This window comes from Trematomus bernacchii, unplaced genomic scaffold, assembly GCF_902827165.1.
Source record: "Trematomus bernacchii unplaced genomic scaffold, fTreBer1.1, whole genome shotgun sequence".
Classification (NCBI taxonomy): Eukaryota; Metazoa; Chordata; class Actinopteri; order Perciformes; family Nototheniidae; genus Trematomus; species Trematomus bernacchii.
In genome coordinates, this window is record NW_022987477.1 from 5,312,572 (window position 1) to 5,330,558 (window position 17,987).

Here is a 17,987-nt window from a genome sequence, read left to right on the forward strand (position 1 = left end):
TAATACTGAGAACTGTTTGTGTGTGTTTATGGGGATTATTAATGACTCTGTAAAATGCTTTGTGTTGTAAAGATTTGTTTTATAAAAAAATATTTATTGTAATCTGGGGGAATATCTGTCTTTTATTTAATTTACAAAATGTTTAAGGTTGATGGCAGTGAATTTTTTTGTTCATTGGAGTTTAAAAAGATAATATTGTTTAGTATCACCACCTGTTACCGCCCATTACAGGAAGAACGGGTTTATTTCCAATAAATGGATCTGTTTCATTTTACTCGTCATCATAAGGTGAGTCAGTGAGTCACCGCTCTCAGGGTGGAAATGTGTCGGTCCATTCATGGTTCAGCACAATCTGGTTTTTCTTCATAACGAAACAAATGAAAGCAGAAATATCTATTCCATATCTCTACTAAAAAATATTGTTCAATAGTTTGTTTATCTCAAAATAACTGCTAAACTGATCATACTCCCATCAGCCTAAACCAAACTTGAGAACAAATATTGAAAATATTAACAGTATTCATAAATATAATTGTGTAATGACTCTTTTCACAAAGATATAAAGAATGTAAACAGTAGATGAAAAATACAAATCAGTCATTTATAGCACCAAGGCTGTTGCAATGCTAATGTATGGACGGCAACAAAGGGGACATTTTTTGGGGCAGTAACAAGGGTACATAAATGCACATAAAGAGTCTAGGTGGAAAGCTTACTTCTGCCTCTGTCAACGGTAGAGAGACTTTTTTCCCTCAGAGTCGTTTCTGATGCTCAGGTGACTAGTTGTACATTTACAATCCTTTAGTTTCAGATCTGGATAAGAACCAACTATTGCAACACTCTGCTATCAGCTGGAAAAACCAAAACTTACAACAGAGACAGACTCACAAAAGAGAAAACAACTCCACACCTTGCTGCTTTTCCCTCGATACCTGTGAGTTTTAGAAATGATATTAACAGATTACTGCCTTTTAAAGCCTATTTATTTGGAATCTACCAACTGTGAGCCTGATCGCTGCTTGACATCCTCTTATTCTGCCTCCTTAACTTGTCTATCTTTGAGTATCTTTGAGTGACCCCACCTTTCATGAAAAACCTTAAAAGTCTTAAGGTAAGTTCTTATCTTATGGCTTTTCTTCACAGTAGGCGTTTGCTTTTAATGTTTTAATCAACTTAATGTTTCGTTTATTATACTTTGTATTCTCAATGGAATAAAAGCTGCCTACATTTTTTCATAAGACCGGTCAGGCCAGTTTCACGCTCTTAAAGGAGCGTCATTTAGATCTGAAATCATTTCCGTTGCAGGACAGAATACACTTTCCTCTGAGGGAGTTTAACATGAGTGGACGAGGATGAAACGTGTCGTGTTTCTGGGGGTTCTGACCTTTCTGCAGAGTCTTGCCAGAGGAGGTGAGTGAAGTGTTTACTGCTTGTCTTATTCCAGTCTGAAACAGAAATAAAAGGCATGTTTGAACTCTGTTGAATACATTGTCATGGTTACCTCTTAGGCAAATGAATTTATGATGACCAAAAGTCCTTAAAGACATGAACTTCGATCTTTGCTCACTATTCTTAAATTGTTGAATAAATTATCTATTTATGCTGCGAACTTTATAATATTGCTGCATGAACTAAACATTTCAGTATTAACATTCAGTGTGATCATCTGTTTTATGCTGCTGTACAGTACACTGACTGCTCAAATGTCAATTAATTCAACTAAATTAAAACATGAGGAAGATGGAATACCAGAAAATGAATCAAAGTTAATTTCGAGTTAAAACTTTGCAAATAAACATGGTAACTAGTCATTCAGATAGTTTGGTTATATTAGTCAGATACATTTCAACATATCCTCTGGAGGAGCAACACACACACACACACACACACACACACACACACACACACACACACACACACACACACACACACACACACACAGGCTGAGTACATTCCTGGGTTATGAATGTAACAGCAATTAGCAGAGCCTGTATTTCAACCTGCAGCATGCTCATCATTCCTGATACAGCATTCTTGGTTAAGGAAAAACAAAAATTCCAACACTAGAAGGTGTGTGTGTGTGTGTGTGTGTGTGTGTGTGTGTGTGTGTGTGTGTGTGTGTGTGTGTGTGTGTATATGCCTTTGTAATATGAATTATTACTACTGTAGTTTACTACTAATAAAGGAATATAATTATAAATGCATTAATATCTTGTGAAACGGCTTTTACTTCCATCCTCTATCTTCGCTAAAAGCTTTTTTAATTTAGTATTCTTAGCAATGTTACTTTTATGTTGTTTTAATGCAGGTCACCTTAGAGGTTCCCTACAGGTCTGACAAAATGTTTCTACAGGCAATATTCAGTTATTTAGTGAATCTAACTAAACAAAAACATGAATAATCCGATGACATTTTGGCTGAACTAACATTTGATGCATGTCTCTTCACCAGTTGTTGCAGAGAAGGTATCCTGTGTTTTCAATGAGAGCTGCATCTTACCGTGCATCTTTGAGGCTGATCTCAGGGAGGGTGTGGTCATCCACTGGAAACAGGTTTCAACAGAAGACACTACAGTCCACTCTTTTTACCACAACCAGGACCAGTTTGAGTACCAGGACCCACGCTTCAAAGGCAGGACGGCACTGTTCAGGGATCAGATTTTTAGAGGAAACGTGTCGCTGAAACTGGAAAGAGTGGAGATTCCGGATGAAGGCACATACAGATGCTACGCCAGCATCGAAGGAGGCAGCTCTGATGAGGCATTCATCAAACTAAAAGTGGACGGTATGAGAAACATTATTTAGAGCGCATCATGTTTTATGCAATTCTTCCCATTTGTTTTAGTCACTCCATTTTAGAAAGAAATAAAGTAAAATGTTGACTGTGTTCTCACAGCCTTCATTAGTCTCTTGTCTTACAATCTTATGGGAAACTTACAATGTTCATTGCAAATCAGCCATGAATATATATTTAACAATTCTATAGAAAAAAGTGAAATAAAAGGCCTGTTAAATCCTTTATCCATTTCATTTTTTACCACGTTTTTAGCAATTATTTCTATATAAAATTGTAGTCCTCATGTTTAACTGCTGTTAAATACAAATGGACCTGCTTTAAAATCCATATTGACATAAGAGAAACGTTTTAAATATGCTTTTTTTGGAAATAAATAAGCGTATGTCACCCCTTTTAAAATGACTGAAATTACACATAAAGAAAATCCTTTTTGCCGTCTTTTTTTTTTTCCAGCTCCAGTTCTTAAAGTGGACATTCAGCAAGCAGAAAATAAGACCACCTGCAGCTCAGAGGGGATCTATCCTGAGCCTCAGCTCACCTGGTCCACTGACCCCCCACCCAACGAGACCCTCCACAACAAAACCTCGGTCCATCAGACTGAGCAGAAGCTGTATAACATCAGCAGTTCTCTGAACGTCACAGTTACTGATGTGAACTACATCTGCACCGTCAGCACGCGCAGAAACAAGAGGGCAGCCACTTTGGTTAAACTAAGTAGGTGTTGCTATAGACACTGAATCTGAAACCAATGTTTGATAAGAAATACCAGACATTTTATCTTGTTTCGTCAGATAGAGAATGGAGAAATGTAAAAAATCTTGTAAAATAAGCTCATTGTTTGAAGTTTGCCAATCTGATTCAGCAGTTTAATCGGCTCAATTCGGATTGACAGTCCGAACAAACGCTACTCTCACTTTTTGTGCTCTATCATTTCAGCTTTCCTTAGTGGTTCCAGCACAGGAACAACAATGTCCTGCACCTCCTCAAAGAGTCCTCGAACAGGCCTCATCTGGAGGTTCAACCACAGTCAGATCATTGTGAGTGATGAGTCAGTGATGGAGAAGTGGAGGCAGCAGGTGAAGAGTGTGTCTAAGTCCGGAGACCTCACACTGAAGGATTTATCAACAGATCACCAGGGGAAATACACCTGTGAGCTCCGTAATGCTGAGGGGACATACGTGACCAACACCTTCCTGAGAATAGAGCAGAGTCAAGGTAAGATATGTTTATATCTTAGTTTGTGAGGAAGAACTTAACAAAAACACACCTGTTTGAATTTCTAGCTCCAAAATGGTGGAATATCAGGAATGCAGGAAACAAACATACTTATCAAATGTTCTTAAATAAGGAATAGAAAGAAGTTGCAATCAACTTAAGATAGAGAACAAATTAGAAATAAGACCGAAATAGTACATTTTAAATTTTCTTGAACATTTTAAGCATAACATACTTTTTTTCTCTTTCAGGGAATTTATCCAATCTAAAACGCAGAATTGTGGTGATTACACCCATTGCTATTGCAGTAGCTGTTTGTATGCTGCTATACTGTATAAGGTAACATCACATTCTGACTTCAGTTTTGTTTCGTATCCTTTACATTTTTAAAAGATTAGGTGTTTAAATCAGCAATTTAGTTTAGGCTTCAAACCCCATTTCCTTGGAGTTAAATGTACATGGGTAAATACCTCTATACATGAAGAGAGATAAACAAAACTAATGATAATGAATATCACTATTGTTATCAATTGCAGCAATTTGACTTCAATTCACAAAAATAAAGGCCATTAACTTTGTCATTACTTGTCAATTTGTTTTTCCGTATGTTTCTGGAGCAGGAAAGCACCTGGAGAGTCAGGAGAATCACACGAACTGAAGCCGATTAATAAAAAGAAGACGAGCAGTAAAACTAAAAGAGCTCAAGACAAACAATCCTCTCCACAAAGGATGAACTTGGATGTGCTCTGGTTTTGTGAACACCACCTTTTTGTCCTCCAGTTTCTATCCAATATGTTTTCAAAGCTCTGACTACAATATGCTTTTCTTGAAGGACTCCGGGTCATGAAGTAGAGCAAGTTACTCTTACTTATGTCTTGAGACTAAACGGTGAAGAAGAAGTTATAAAAATAGACTCACAGAGGATGTCTGACTACAATAGAAGTATGTCTGGTCTGTAAAAAGCACAAGTCAGATAAGAAGGTGTTAAAGTTATCAGACACATTTTTAATATATGCAGGAAGTAGTTAACTATGGTGCTAATACATTGAAATGAAGGCATTGTGACTGTATACACTTTAGCAGCTAAAAAGGGCTTTAAAATGACATAAAAGGCCCTGAGATTGTGATGTTTCAATTAGCTTCTCACTGTTAGCGATGGGGTTAATTTTGTATTTTTGATAATATTCCAACCTCCATGAGATATGTATTTATTTGGGTGGTTTGTTGAAGTGTTAAACTGTGGTACTGCCTGTGAAGTTTCTCTACATTTTAGTATTTCATTATTGTTTTTTTGGTTTCAACTTATATATAATATTTGCTTGGAATTATTGCCTCTTGTCTCCGTTGATTTTATTGGTAAAAGTAATGTTTTGTGTGATGGGTTCAAACCTCTGGCAACTATTTAAAAAATAAGAAACAATACATTTAACATTTATGGAGTGATATGAAGGAAAATCCAGAATCCCCCTCTGCAAAAACCTTTGACTATAATGTGTCAACAAAATAAAACAAGAATTCTTAACCTGAATTTATCCAATGTTCACATTTCTGTTACGGTAATGTATGCATATTAGCACAAATTAATGAGAACATGCCTCGTTTGCATATTTCAGAAAACGTAATGTTATGTAAGTAACCAGGTAGGAAGTCTCACGGTGATATCTATTAGTTATCTTTTTTACCCTATTCACCGGGTGTATAAGGGTTATTAGATCTTCTTATGACATGTTGTAGCCTCCATCGTTTCCTACATTATGGCTGAAAAATACTAATCTCTTATTTTCTCTTGAAACTGTAAAACCACATTTTAAACCGGATTATAAAACATGCCGTACTTCATTAACCAGTTAAGCCCCATGCCCCCGGTAACGAGGGGCTGCAAGAAACAGCGTCTGAGGGCTTCTTAACATTTAACAAAGACAAAAATAATATTAAAGGATTTTAGTGAACATTTCTATTCAAATCACACAAACAAAATTATTGAAATAGTAATATACTAATTAAGTTATTCACTCCATATTTAAGTCACACGGCTATTAAGGCAGGCGAGGGTTTATTTCGCTGTAGTCGTAGGGGTCTCCCTGGAAGGGCAGGGGGGGTGGGATGTTGTAGACGCCCATGAGGAAGATGATGACGGTGCCGATGGTCATCACCGGGGTAACCAAGAAGAGACACAGACGGTCCACCGTTCGGGCGACACCGCTCCAGTTGTCCTTCTCCTGAGGGGAGGAGGGGGAGAGTCAGGGGGTGGGTTCATATACAAGTGGAGAGAGAGGGGGAGATAGGGAGCGTCAGGTGCTGGTTTTACATACAAGTAGAGAGAGATGGGGGGGGGGGGGGGGGGGGGCAAGATAAAGAGAGAACATCACATGCTGGATTTATATATAGCCTAAAGGAGAGCTGGGAGACCAAGAGAGAGACAGAAGGAGGTAGAGTGAGAGAAGGAGAGCGAGGGAGAGAGAGAGGGGAGAGGGAGGAAGGTACGTGGGGGTGCAGAAGACAGAGGGAGTGTGAGAAAAGAAAACGGGGGAGAGTAGGGGAAAAAGAGAGAGTCGGAGAAATGGAGAGAAGGAGGGAGGGAACGGAACAAAAGAAAGTTGGAGAGTAACTGAGGAAAGGGAGAGAGGTGGAGAGAAAAGGAAAGAGGGGGCTAGGAGACAGAGAAAAAGAAAAGAGGGAGAGATAAAAAGAGGCGGAGGGAGGGTTAGAAGGAGACGGAGCAAGAAAGAGGGAGTATGAGCGAGGGGGGGGGCAGAGGGATGGAGAGAACAGGGCAGAAAGAGAGAGGAGTTTTTCGTCCCCACCGTCTCACCTCGTTGAAGTCGTTCTTGTTCCTCATTTGTTTGATGATGTAGTTCGCTCCGTCCACCGCCGGCTTGATCTCCGCATACAGCTGATCCGTCACCCCGTCTTCAGCCTGAGGCTTCACAACTACACACACACACACACACACACACACACACACACACACACACACACACACACACACACACACACACACACACACACACACACACACACACACACACCACACACACACACACACACACACACACACACACACACACACACACACACACACACACACACACACACACACACACACACACACACACACACACACACACACACACACACACACACACACACACACACACACACACACACACACACACACACACACACACACACACACACACACACACACACACACACACACACAGGGATTAATAAAGGGGTGAGAACGTAGCATCCTTTGGTTAACCATGGGGTGAACACACATTATAGCGCTTTTCACAGTGTACAAATCTTTTTTTATATTTCACCATATATGTATTTCAGTCTTTTAAAACAGCTTAAGGTGGCAGTTGTTATTAAGATATGTCAGAGCTTAAATACACTACATGTCTAAACAAGTTGAAATACATTTTTTGTTTCATCTGTTCCATTTGATATCTGTTTACTATATTTTACCTGGTTTTAAACAATGTTTAAGACTGATGAAACGAATGTAGTTAGTAGTTTTAGGCATTGGGTTAGTGCAGGGGTGGGCAAACTTTTTGGCTCGGGGGCCACTATGAGTTTTAAAATGTAACAGACGGGCCGGGCCAGTAGCAGATCGGTGAAAAAATATTTAGCTGTCCACTGAGTTATTGCGTCATTGCGTCATCGTTTGCGTCATGACGTAACCGTTTACGTGCCTTCTTATGACCCACATGGCGTTTTACGTCACTGATTTTCTCCGCAACACCGCTCACAACAACATCAATAGAGGACTGTAAGCGTGACGTATTTGGTTCTTAGATCTTGCCGGGTTGCCGACTCCAGCAAAGGTAATTTGTGTCTAGAGTGCGCCATCTAGTGGGATCAACTGAAATGCCGGGTATTGCAGGAAAAAGGCAAAATGAATGCGGTCTTTACTATAATTTGGACAATTTTGTACCAATATTCGATTGGTAGATTAAAAAGCCCAACGGGCCGTATATGGCCCGCGGGCCTTAGTTTGCCCATGCCTGGGTTAGTGTCAGGTGTTTTAAGCTTGTAAATGTGTCTGTATAAAACATGAATATTTATAACATTTTTGCTCTTTTTTATTCTCAATTCTTAAGAAGCATCCTGATCAAGACAGTTGATCGGAGTTCCCTCTTTAAATATCTCAATTCTGTATAACAATTGTTTTTTCAACTGTTTGCGAATAAAATGAATAAAATATTCCACCGTTGAAATTCATTGACACTTTTGCCGGTACCTGATGAGTGTGTGGCGCGGGTTATCAGTCCGTGCCTCACTGACTGTTTCTCGAACATCAGCTCGCTGCGAGACTTCACACTGTAGTACTCCTCCGCCGAGGCGATGTAGCCCACAGAGCTGGTTCGCCGTGGCAACGCTCCATCCCAGTATGGCTCCGCCGCGGTCTGGTGGGACATGTGAAGGATGCGAGGCAGTTGCTCGAGGAAAATCTGCAGGAAAGAAAAAAGCAACATTTTAAAGCCAAGGTAATGTGCATACTGTAGAGGGGTGCAGGAATGAGTCCTAAACCTGGGAATGAGTTAGCATTTTAGCACTTCCTGTTTCCACATCTGAAATTCAATAGTTTTTAGCATTTTGGTTTAGAAGACTGAAATAAGGTCTGTGGTTAACACAAGCTGTTGAGATTTTAATGTTTTTCAGGAATCATTAATTTTAGGGTGAAGACTTGGTTAGGTTGAGGGTTGTGTGTGTGTGTGTGTGTGTGTGTGTGTGTGTGTGTGTGTGTGTGTGTGTGTGTGTGTGTGTGTGTGTGTGTGTGTGTGTGTGTGTGTGTGTTACCTTCTTGGTCCAATCAGACATGACGTGTGTGCTCGGGGTCCTGAAGTGCAGGTTGAGGACGACCACACAGTTCAACACCACCACCGTCACCAACACCATGATGAACATCAAGTATCTGACACACACACAGATCAACAAGTATGAGGGGCAGTTTGGGTTACAAATAATTATCATAAACTAGGTAGGGGATCATTTTTAGAGGAAAAAACTGATGATTGAAGTCACAAGTTTGCAAAAGAAAAACTTGAATATTTAGTTTAAACTCATACATATGCAATAAGAAAAACATGGACCTATTCTGAGACGAGACAATGCTTAGAAATCGAATATATGTGAAAACTCAGAATGTATTTTTGTTGCAGGAACTACATGGCTTCAATTTGCATGGTTGGATGGGCATCATTTACAAGTAATGACTTGTAACTGTTAATGCCTTACTTTCTAGGTTTGTTGAAATTGAATTAAAATAAAATAAAGATAATTTCAAAAAAGGAAAAAACCAAGTGAGTGTTGCTTACTTGACAATAAGTGGAACAGACATAGAAGTCTCTGGCAGCCTCTGAGAGATCAGCAGCAGGAAGACAGACTGAGCCAGCAGCACGGAGATAGACAAGGTCATCTTCTCACCACCTACACAGACAGACAGACAGACAGACAGACAGACACGGTCAGTTCAGTGAAATAACAAAAAATGTAAATAGGTTCCTCAGAATCCAACAAACTTCTCCATCTACTTTCCAATAATCTCCATATAAAACTAAAACTTCCTGCAGGAGGTGAGAAAAAAAGCAATTTAAAAGCAGTGAATGTGCACTTATTGTTGAATCTATGCCAATATGAAATGTTATTTTATTGTGGGGGTTGACTGCTTAGAAAAGCTCTGTATGATTAGATGTATTATTGTTATTACTGAATGTCAAGAGGAAGGTATAAGAGTGAAGCCAGGGGATGATGATGATGTTAATTCATCAATCAATACAAATTGACATTACAGCATTTGAATTAATTAATAAACAATATAGATTTCTACATTCTTAAAAGATCAGAACCTAGAAATAACAAAAAAGAAGAATATGTATCTCAATATAAAACTAAAACTTGCTGCCAAGTGAAAAAAAAAGCATTTTGTATGCATGTTCCCATCAAATGTTTTAATTCAACAGTGAGTTTGATTCATTTAAACGTATTATAATATAACTGACTGTCAGCCGGCAGGTAGTAGACCAGGGACGCGAGGAAGGAGATGAGCACGCAGGGGATGATGATGTTGACGATGTAGAATAGCGGCTTGCGTTTGATGATCAGGTAGAAGGTGATGTCCTGGTGCTTGTTGCTCTCCATGGGGATGTGTTTGTACGTGTTTTTCTTGGCCGGGCGGTGGTTAATCTCCCACTCACCGTTCTCTGTCCAAAAACAGCAAAAAGCATAAAGGACGTGAAGCAGACATTGAATAAGGTTCACATGATAGAGATTGGAAATGGGATATTTTTTAAACCTGAGGGGGGCTTTGTGAACAAAAACGTTTTTGTTTTTTTAATATCATTTACATCAGTAGATACCAAACATATTTTAAATGAACATCAGGATCTCTTGCACATAATTAACAACATTAAAATCAATTGAAAAAGAGAGAGGATATTGTGCTATTTCATAATTTTCAGTTGTTCAATAACAAGTTGTGGTTTTTTTAAATATGTGTTTCTTTTATTATTCAAACCACTATTATCACTATTTATTTATTTTTTACTACAGTGCAAACCAAACAAAAGACGTCAGATATACTTACAAATAAAATATACAAAAGATATTTAGGTGAAATCTCTCGCTGGTTTATTATTTATGAAATGATGAGATTCAGATGTGAAGGACACTCACCTGTAAAGCTGGCAGGGTCGATGATGATCCACTCCACCAAGTACAAGAGAGTGTTTCCGTCTTCGGACCACTCTTGCTTAAGATTCATCCTGATCTCTTTGGCATTGTAGGTCAGAGAGCTGCAAAGCAACATGGGTAATGACAGTGTAAGATACAATGTGATAAGCAATAGCCTAAAGAAAACATGTATTAGATGTATCGACTAAAAAGAAAGTCACAAAGCATTTTCGATGCACAAATGTCTGGTCAACATGTTCATATTTGTGATTTCTTGGTTTAAATATATTAGTTAAGAGTTCCTCAGTATCTTGGTGTAAGATTATGATTTGAGGTTTAGAGGCTGAGCTTTCTGAGATAGTTTGGTGAATGTGTGCACCTTTAGAATCAAACAATGAGATACATCCTGATGTTCACTTATTTAGAAAGTTCAAAACTTATTGTCTAGTCTACAATATTCTGAAAATCAGATAACCTGATCTTAAACATGCGAACCTAGCAGTTTTTCCTTAACAAATGCAGATTAAACTTGCAAAAGCGACATTTGCGACAAGTTGTCTCGATATACCAGGATTCCTGTAAAGCTGTTACCGTGACACTGTGTGGTTTAGGCGTCTTACACAAATTTGAGCGTGCAGTTCTGCCAGTCGAAGGGGAAGTAGTTGACGTTGATGGAGCAGGAGGAGCGGAAGATGGCGGGCGGTAACCAGTAGCAGAGACCACTGGAATACACCACCACGTTACTGTAGTACGCCACCTCGAACTGGGCGTCGTTACTGGAGGAGAAAGACAAATCAAAACACAACGTTGGCTGAATGTAATGTATGGAAATTGAATAATTTGTAGTTTACCAATTTAAACTGAACGTCCATTAAGTAGCTATTCTGGAGCTTTCAGTCATATCGTGGAGTTTACATAGACAGGAGGCTCTTTAAGTCCTGATAAACTAAATTAAAATGTGTACAAGTCAACGGCAACTCATTTGATATGTTCGAAAGCATGTATGAGTCGAGATGGTTATGTCTCATTAAAGCTCTGTCAAAACTAGCATGTGGGCTCTCTTCTAGAAGTGCATCTAAAATTTGACATTCAGCCCATTTTCAAGACAAAACCAGACTTTGCAACCTAGAAAGAGGTACATTTATGAAAATGAAAGTAAATGGTTAATGAATAAAGTCATAATTTGCACAAAAAAAAATCAGAAACCAAACCACTTAGAGAGATCCATGATTTCATAATGTCAGAAAATCCAGTTTTTCTAGGAAATGTACTACTTTCATCCTAGAGAATAGTTTTTCTCTCATTAAACTACCACTTTAACACTAGAAATAACAAATTTTCTCTCGCAAATTAATTATCTTATAATCTCATTGAATATTTTTATTTTTTATTCTTTTAAATTTGTGATTTTTTCATTTATATTACAAAAAAAAAGGGGGAAATCTCACTTGTTTTCCAGCACGATCTCCGGCAGCCACAACATTTTGGAAGGCAGACGCAGCTCCGCGATGCCGTCAAACTCTGTCTCATTCCATGCAAGGCGGAAGTCATCCCACGTCTGTCAGCACACACACATCCTTAGTTATTAGACCAGAAAACATCAGATAAAGTAGAGACAGAGATGCAGGCATTCAACATAAAGTGACAGAATATCATTTCTTACATGATCTATCCATACGTTTGTCAGCAGAGTCTCGTCCACCTCTTTCTACAAATAGAAAAATGTAATAATATTAGAACAGAACAAACTTTTCTTCTCTGACATTTTTCAGACTTCTACTCAGTAAACTGGAATATCAAAAACTAAATATATTTTTTCAAATAGGCTTCATAGCAGAGGTGTGGACTCGAGTCACATGACTTGGACTCGAGTCAGACTCGAGTTACCAATTTGATGACTTTGGACTCGACTTGACAAAATCACAAAACACTTGCGACTCGACTTGGACTTGAACACCAATGACTCGGGACTTGACTTGGACTTGAGCCTTCTGACTTGAGGTGACTTGATAATTTAATTCAGGGGTCTCCAACACGCCGATCGCGAGATGCCGCTAGAAGAGCAGACTCCCGTCGGGGAGAGCAGAATCTTCAGCCGCTGCAACTCTTGCTGAGAATCCATGCAGGCAGGGGCGGGTCTTTATTTTGCTGAGCCACCATGCGGCCAATCATATGCGAGGACACACTAGGATCATACCATTATGTGAAAGAAGGGTGGGGGGCAGACGCTCCAAAGACAGCAGGTGTAGTGGTACAGGCCAGCTGCACAGAGCGACGGGGAGACGGGGAAACGGATTTAAATGCAAGCGCGTCGGAAAAAGTCAAGAAATGAGCGAAAACCGAAAAAAGAAGCAGCTTCTGGCTGCATTTCAATGATATTGGAGAAAGCAAAGCTGAGTGCAGGATTTGTAAAAATGAAAATAACCTTTTTTTTTGGTAACCACTCAGGATTTATTGCCAGAGGTGGGAGAAGTTCAGATCTTGTACTTGAGTAACAGTACCAGAGTGTAGGAATACTCGGTTACAATAAAAGATCCTGCATTCAAAATGTTACTCAAGTAAAAGTACAAAAGTATTAGCATCAAAATATACTTAAAGTACCACCTGCAGAGGGATCTAGATTCAGGTGTTCTTTTCCCCATAGAGACGCCTCGCTGCACATTATCCCTTGCATAAAGATAGATTGTGGGTCCCTTATAACATGCTGTACACAGTGGAAATAAACATTCTGGTCACCTCAACATCAGGGATCTTGTACATTAAACTCCTTCTGAATCAAACCGTAGCATTACCTTACTGATCCCTCTTACAATAGAAGAAAACACGTGACTTTACCAGCAGAGAGAAAATGGATTATTAAATGATTAATGTGACTAATAAAGAGCAGTTTGATTATTAAGTATTATTCTGTTGATCGATGTCCTTACATTTGTTGAAAAGCACATAAGGACTTGTTTAATACTCGTTTTGTCAAAGTTTAGGACTTGGACTTGACTTAAACTTTCCCATCCTGACTTGAGACTTGACTTGGACTTGAGCGCAAAGACTTGAGACTTGACTCGGACTTGAGCGCAAAGACTTGAGACTTGACTCGGACTTGAGCGCAAAGACTTGAGACTTGACTCGGACTTGCAAAACAATGACTTGGTCCCACCTCTGCTTCATAGTAACTATATTTGATAATATGAATTACGTTTTGGATAAGAAATGCGTGCAATCCCCAACTCCAGTTTTGTCTTATATATTATGTTCACTTTAATACGATATGAAAACAAAGAAAATCTTGAAATATTCACACTAGAGGATGAAAACAGTATTTTCAAGCAATTTTGCATGGAATTTACGATTAATCGATTATAAAAATAGATGTCAAATATGTATTCTGTTTATTGATAATTCATTGGCAGCTCCAGTTCCAAATCCTTATGTGGGATTTGAGTGTCTCTATTGAGATTATGCCTTTGAGTTAAATAAACCTATAATGCACGCTCAAATCCAGCATGTGACTAGCACCAAATACACACACGGTGTGTACCAGAGAGATGAGGTTGGAGAGTGTGAGGGCGAGGTAAACATCGACGACATCCTGCTGCCTCTTTACGGGTCGCAGCTCTTTGTTGTATCCTTGCTCTGTAATCAGGAAGTTGATCAGACGCTCCTCCTCGTTCCTGCACGAGCACTCGGACACACACACACACACACACACACACACACACACACACACACACACACACACACACACACACACACACACACACACACACACACACACACACACACACACACACACACACACACACACACACACACACACACACACACACACCCACACACACACACACACACACACACACACACACACACACACACACACACACACACACACACACACACACACACACACACACACACACACACACACACACACACACACACACACACACACACACACACACACACACACACACACACACACACACACACACACACACACACACACACACACACACACAGTTTAACACTCATAATTCACATTAAAGTCAGAAAAACACCAGTAACTACTAGAGTTATGAATCCAAAAAAATCCACCTTCATCTTTAGGAACATGCGATATTAGCAGCAAAATGTAGTTTAGCATATAATGCTCTAGGATTAATATTAATGCTAAATCAATATGTAGGCTTCATTTAGTTGTTTTTAACTCATTTATATACTGTGGCCTAGTTTAATCTTCAGGTCCTTTAGGTATCATTTTGTATTCAATTCTCTGACATTTTTCAATGAACTTTTGAAGATAATTATTCAGAAATGTGTTCATACATCTTCAGACTTTATTCACATGCTTCTTAGCATTTTACAAACCTAAATCCTTTATAAACTGTTAAATGCATCATATTCTGTAAAAATGTTTGTGGCTTTGTGCTAGGAGAAACACTTATCTTTACAAAGTGTCTCAGAACAACAGCCCTGTTTTCAGCTTTGTGACAATGCATTTTCCAGCTGATGTTTTTGTAAACTATATTTAGCTTAAGAAGAACAAGAACAAGAAGTAAAGGAGCAGAAGTATAACGCTGTGTAAAAGGGAAATATTCAAGGACATTGAATGTGTTCTTGAGTAAATGTATTTAGTTACATTCCACCTCTAGAAAACAAACGGGGTCGGGGAGTGTGTGAATACTTTCACGCCGGTCATATTTCGTGATGGCAGCTGCTCTGTGTTCAGAATACTACACTGCTGCTGTAACACCACCGAGAGGTTCCTTAAGCCTACATTTACATAAAAAAACTCAATAGAGATCGAACTGTATATCTTCTTTGAGATTATAAAGTTATTGAAAAAAAGGCTCTAGGGTTCAAATATAAAACATTCTTTCAGATATAAATGGTATATGTCAAACTCATACATTTACAAGAGACATTTTTTACTTGAAAGATGTTTAACTCAACTATAAAAACAGTCTATCAAGAAAACTATCAAATATCTACCTTTGAGATGCTAAAACAAGTGAATTACTGGCATTTTTGCTTTTTAAAAATGACCTAAATCAAATACTAAATTTTCAGATTTGTTGACGATTCATTTTGTTGATTGACTTATTTATTTAATCAACTAATGACTCCTAAACTGTTTATAATTTCCCTGAAAAGAGCTGAAACAACAACATTTTAGAGGAGAGTTAGTTTGTCCTACATTATAATTAAACTTAAAAGCATTTAAGGGGAACAAAAAAATGGTGTATGTATACATTTTAAAACATTTCAACTTTTTCTAACCGTTGAGCAAATAATTGAGGGGGGGGGGGGATCGAAGAAAATGGTGGTTTAGCATAGAAATTAAATCAAATAAATATTTTCGACTGCGTATATGCTGCTTTAATACTACGATAGTCAGTATGGGCCTTCAAAAACTCACATCAATTAAACTTGAATTCACTCAACCTTTGGATAAAAGCAGTTTTACTATAAAAATGTGTGGGTGAAATGTCAAACTCACCAGCTGAGAGCAGAGCGAGGAGGAAGACGGAGATCAGAGCGGCAGGCTGGAGCTTCATGGCCGACTGCTGCAGAGAAGAAGCTCGCAGAGATTTTACCCCCCGAAACCCAGCCTGCAGAGTGACGGACAGGCAGCAGCTGAAGGAACACAGGGGAGAGAAAATAGAAAACAGAGAGGGGGGGGGGGGGGGAGAGAGACGGAGAGAGAGACTGTACGGGAAACAGGAGGGAGGTTAGATATAGTTACAAAACAAAGAGCCGAGCTTCTGATCTAAATGTGACTTTATTATTTGCCCCTTTTGTTTATTTGTTTGTTTGTTTGTTTGTTCACCATGTAAAAGCGGCCGTGGGTCCCTTGGAAGGCACTATACAAATGTAATCTATTATTATTATTATTATTATTACATTCAAGTTAATTTCCTACTATTTCCATAGGGATTTGTAGCCTGAATTATAAATCAATCATATAATTACTCTGATATAATATATCATTCATATTTGTTGTTACTTTACTTCTCAAACCTATTTATCTATATTTAGAGCCTAACCTTTTATTTATTAGTTATTCTATATTTATCTAACTTGTTCTCATATGTAGCTTTTTTGCTCAGTGTTGTATAACTTTATATGGTTTTAAATTGTTTGTGGTTTTATTTTGTCTTGTGTTTTACTGTTTTTAAACTGCTTTATAGTTGTATACTTGCATGTGACATTAGAGGAATATCAAATGCTGTCAAAAATAACATTAACTGAATGATATAGTTTTCTTGTTTTAAAAGTCCACAGGACAGTTTTGGTCTCGTTGTTTCTTTCCTTCGCTTTTTGCACACACAGAAACTCAAGACAAAGTCAAAAGCATGCATGTTCGTACTTACCTCAGAATCTGTGGAACATTATTATTTACATTATTGTCTTCTTTAAATTGTAAATGTAAAAGGGTAAACTGTTCACAAACCCACCCAAACCCCTGAATGTGTCAGACAAATAAACTCTAATATGAACTTAACTTAATATAAATTCTCAAATGTAAGAGTGCTCAAGTTTAAAAGTTATTAACTATTATTTGTCCTCCTTACTGGAAAAAGAAAGATAAAATAACATATGGGATTAAATCTGATATATTAAGGGGTAGGGGACACTGGGTGTTTCTCAATGTCAAGGAAGGATGCTCCAGAGCCACTATTTCAAGGATGCTACGTCATCGAGTCCCGCCGAAGGACTGTTCCAATGTCCAGCATACTTGGAATTCTACCGAGCCCGGCGTCCTTCGTAGCGAGAAATTTCGAGGCTGCACATGTGTATCTTCTGCGGTCTTAAAATCCCCACAATGCTTTGCGCACGGACCAATTTCCCAAAATCTGTGGCGGAAACTTTAAGGCGGGGCCTCTCATATGACGCACACCTGCACACTTGCTCGCCTGTTCCACTCTTCGTTTTCCGAATGCCATGAAGGATTCTTGCCTAGCTTCTGAAGGAAGTGAGTCGGAAGACATGTCCTAACAAGGAAGCGTCCTCGACATTGAGAAACACCCACTATAAGCATACATATATTTTGGCTACAGTTAGCATTTTACCTGTAAAAATGTGGACTTGATGTGGAAGTTATCTTTGAGCAAACGTGAAATCATTTATGCAATTTCCTCAACAGGAGATAAAAAAAATAGAAATGCACCAAACAAATCCCAGAAGTAAGACTTATAAAGAAAAGATTTGGCTCTAGTAAGCATGTAACCTTAAAAAAATGTATAATTAAGCAATAGCTCACGACAGGCCGTGGTATATGCTCATTATATCACAGCTAA

General features: G+C 38.6%; 1 protein-coding gene across 2 annotated transcripts; it reads right to left on the reverse strand.

The window, feature by feature from the left end:
- Nucleotides 1-4,995: 4,995 nt before the first annotated feature.
- chrnd (cholinergic receptor, nicotinic, delta (muscle)) lies at nucleotides 4,996-16,284 on the reverse strand. 2 transcript variants are annotated; one of them, XM_034146374.1, is made up of 12 exons: nucleotides 16,187-16,284; nucleotides 14,228-14,373; nucleotides 12,356-12,400; nucleotides 12,141-12,250; nucleotides 11,313-11,468; nucleotides 10,696-10,814; nucleotides 10,023-10,223; nucleotides 9,339-9,450; nucleotides 8,821-8,935; nucleotides 8,261-8,471; nucleotides 6,824-6,942; nucleotides 4,996-6,230 (listed from the first exon to the last, which is right to left on the reverse strand). In XM_034146374.1, exons 1-12 carry the CDS (start codon nucleotides 16,242-16,244, stop codon nucleotides 6,048-6,050), a joined length of 1,575 nt encoding a protein of 524 aa, XP_034002265.1. In that variant the 5' UTR covers nucleotides 16,245-16,284; the 3' UTR covers nucleotides 4,996-6,047. The 2 variants fall into 2 exon arrangements, with proteins under 2 accessions (XP_034002265.1, XP_034002273.1); XM_034146382.1 differs by lacking the exons at nucleotides 14,228-14,373; nucleotides 16,187-16,284 and having other exon boundaries at nucleotides 12,141-12,269; nucleotides 12,356-12,399.
- Nucleotides 16,285-17,987: the final 1,703 nt, after the last annotated feature.

Excerpts from the sequence above, each read along its gene's own strand:
- chrnd (XM_034146374.1), bottom strand. The coding sequence starts at position 16,244 with ATGAAGCTCCAGCCTGCCGCTCTGATCTCCGTCTTCCTCCTCGCTCTG. Across the intron at positions 9,451-10,022 it reads CTACTACCTGCCGGCTGACA|GTGGTGAGAAGATGACCTTG; the intron begins GTCAGTTATATT and ends CTGTCTGTGTAG. Across the intron at positions 6,231-6,823 it reads ACAAGAACGACTTCAACGAG|GAGAAGGACAACTGGAGCGG; the intron begins GTGAGACGGTGG and ends TCCTCCCCTCAG.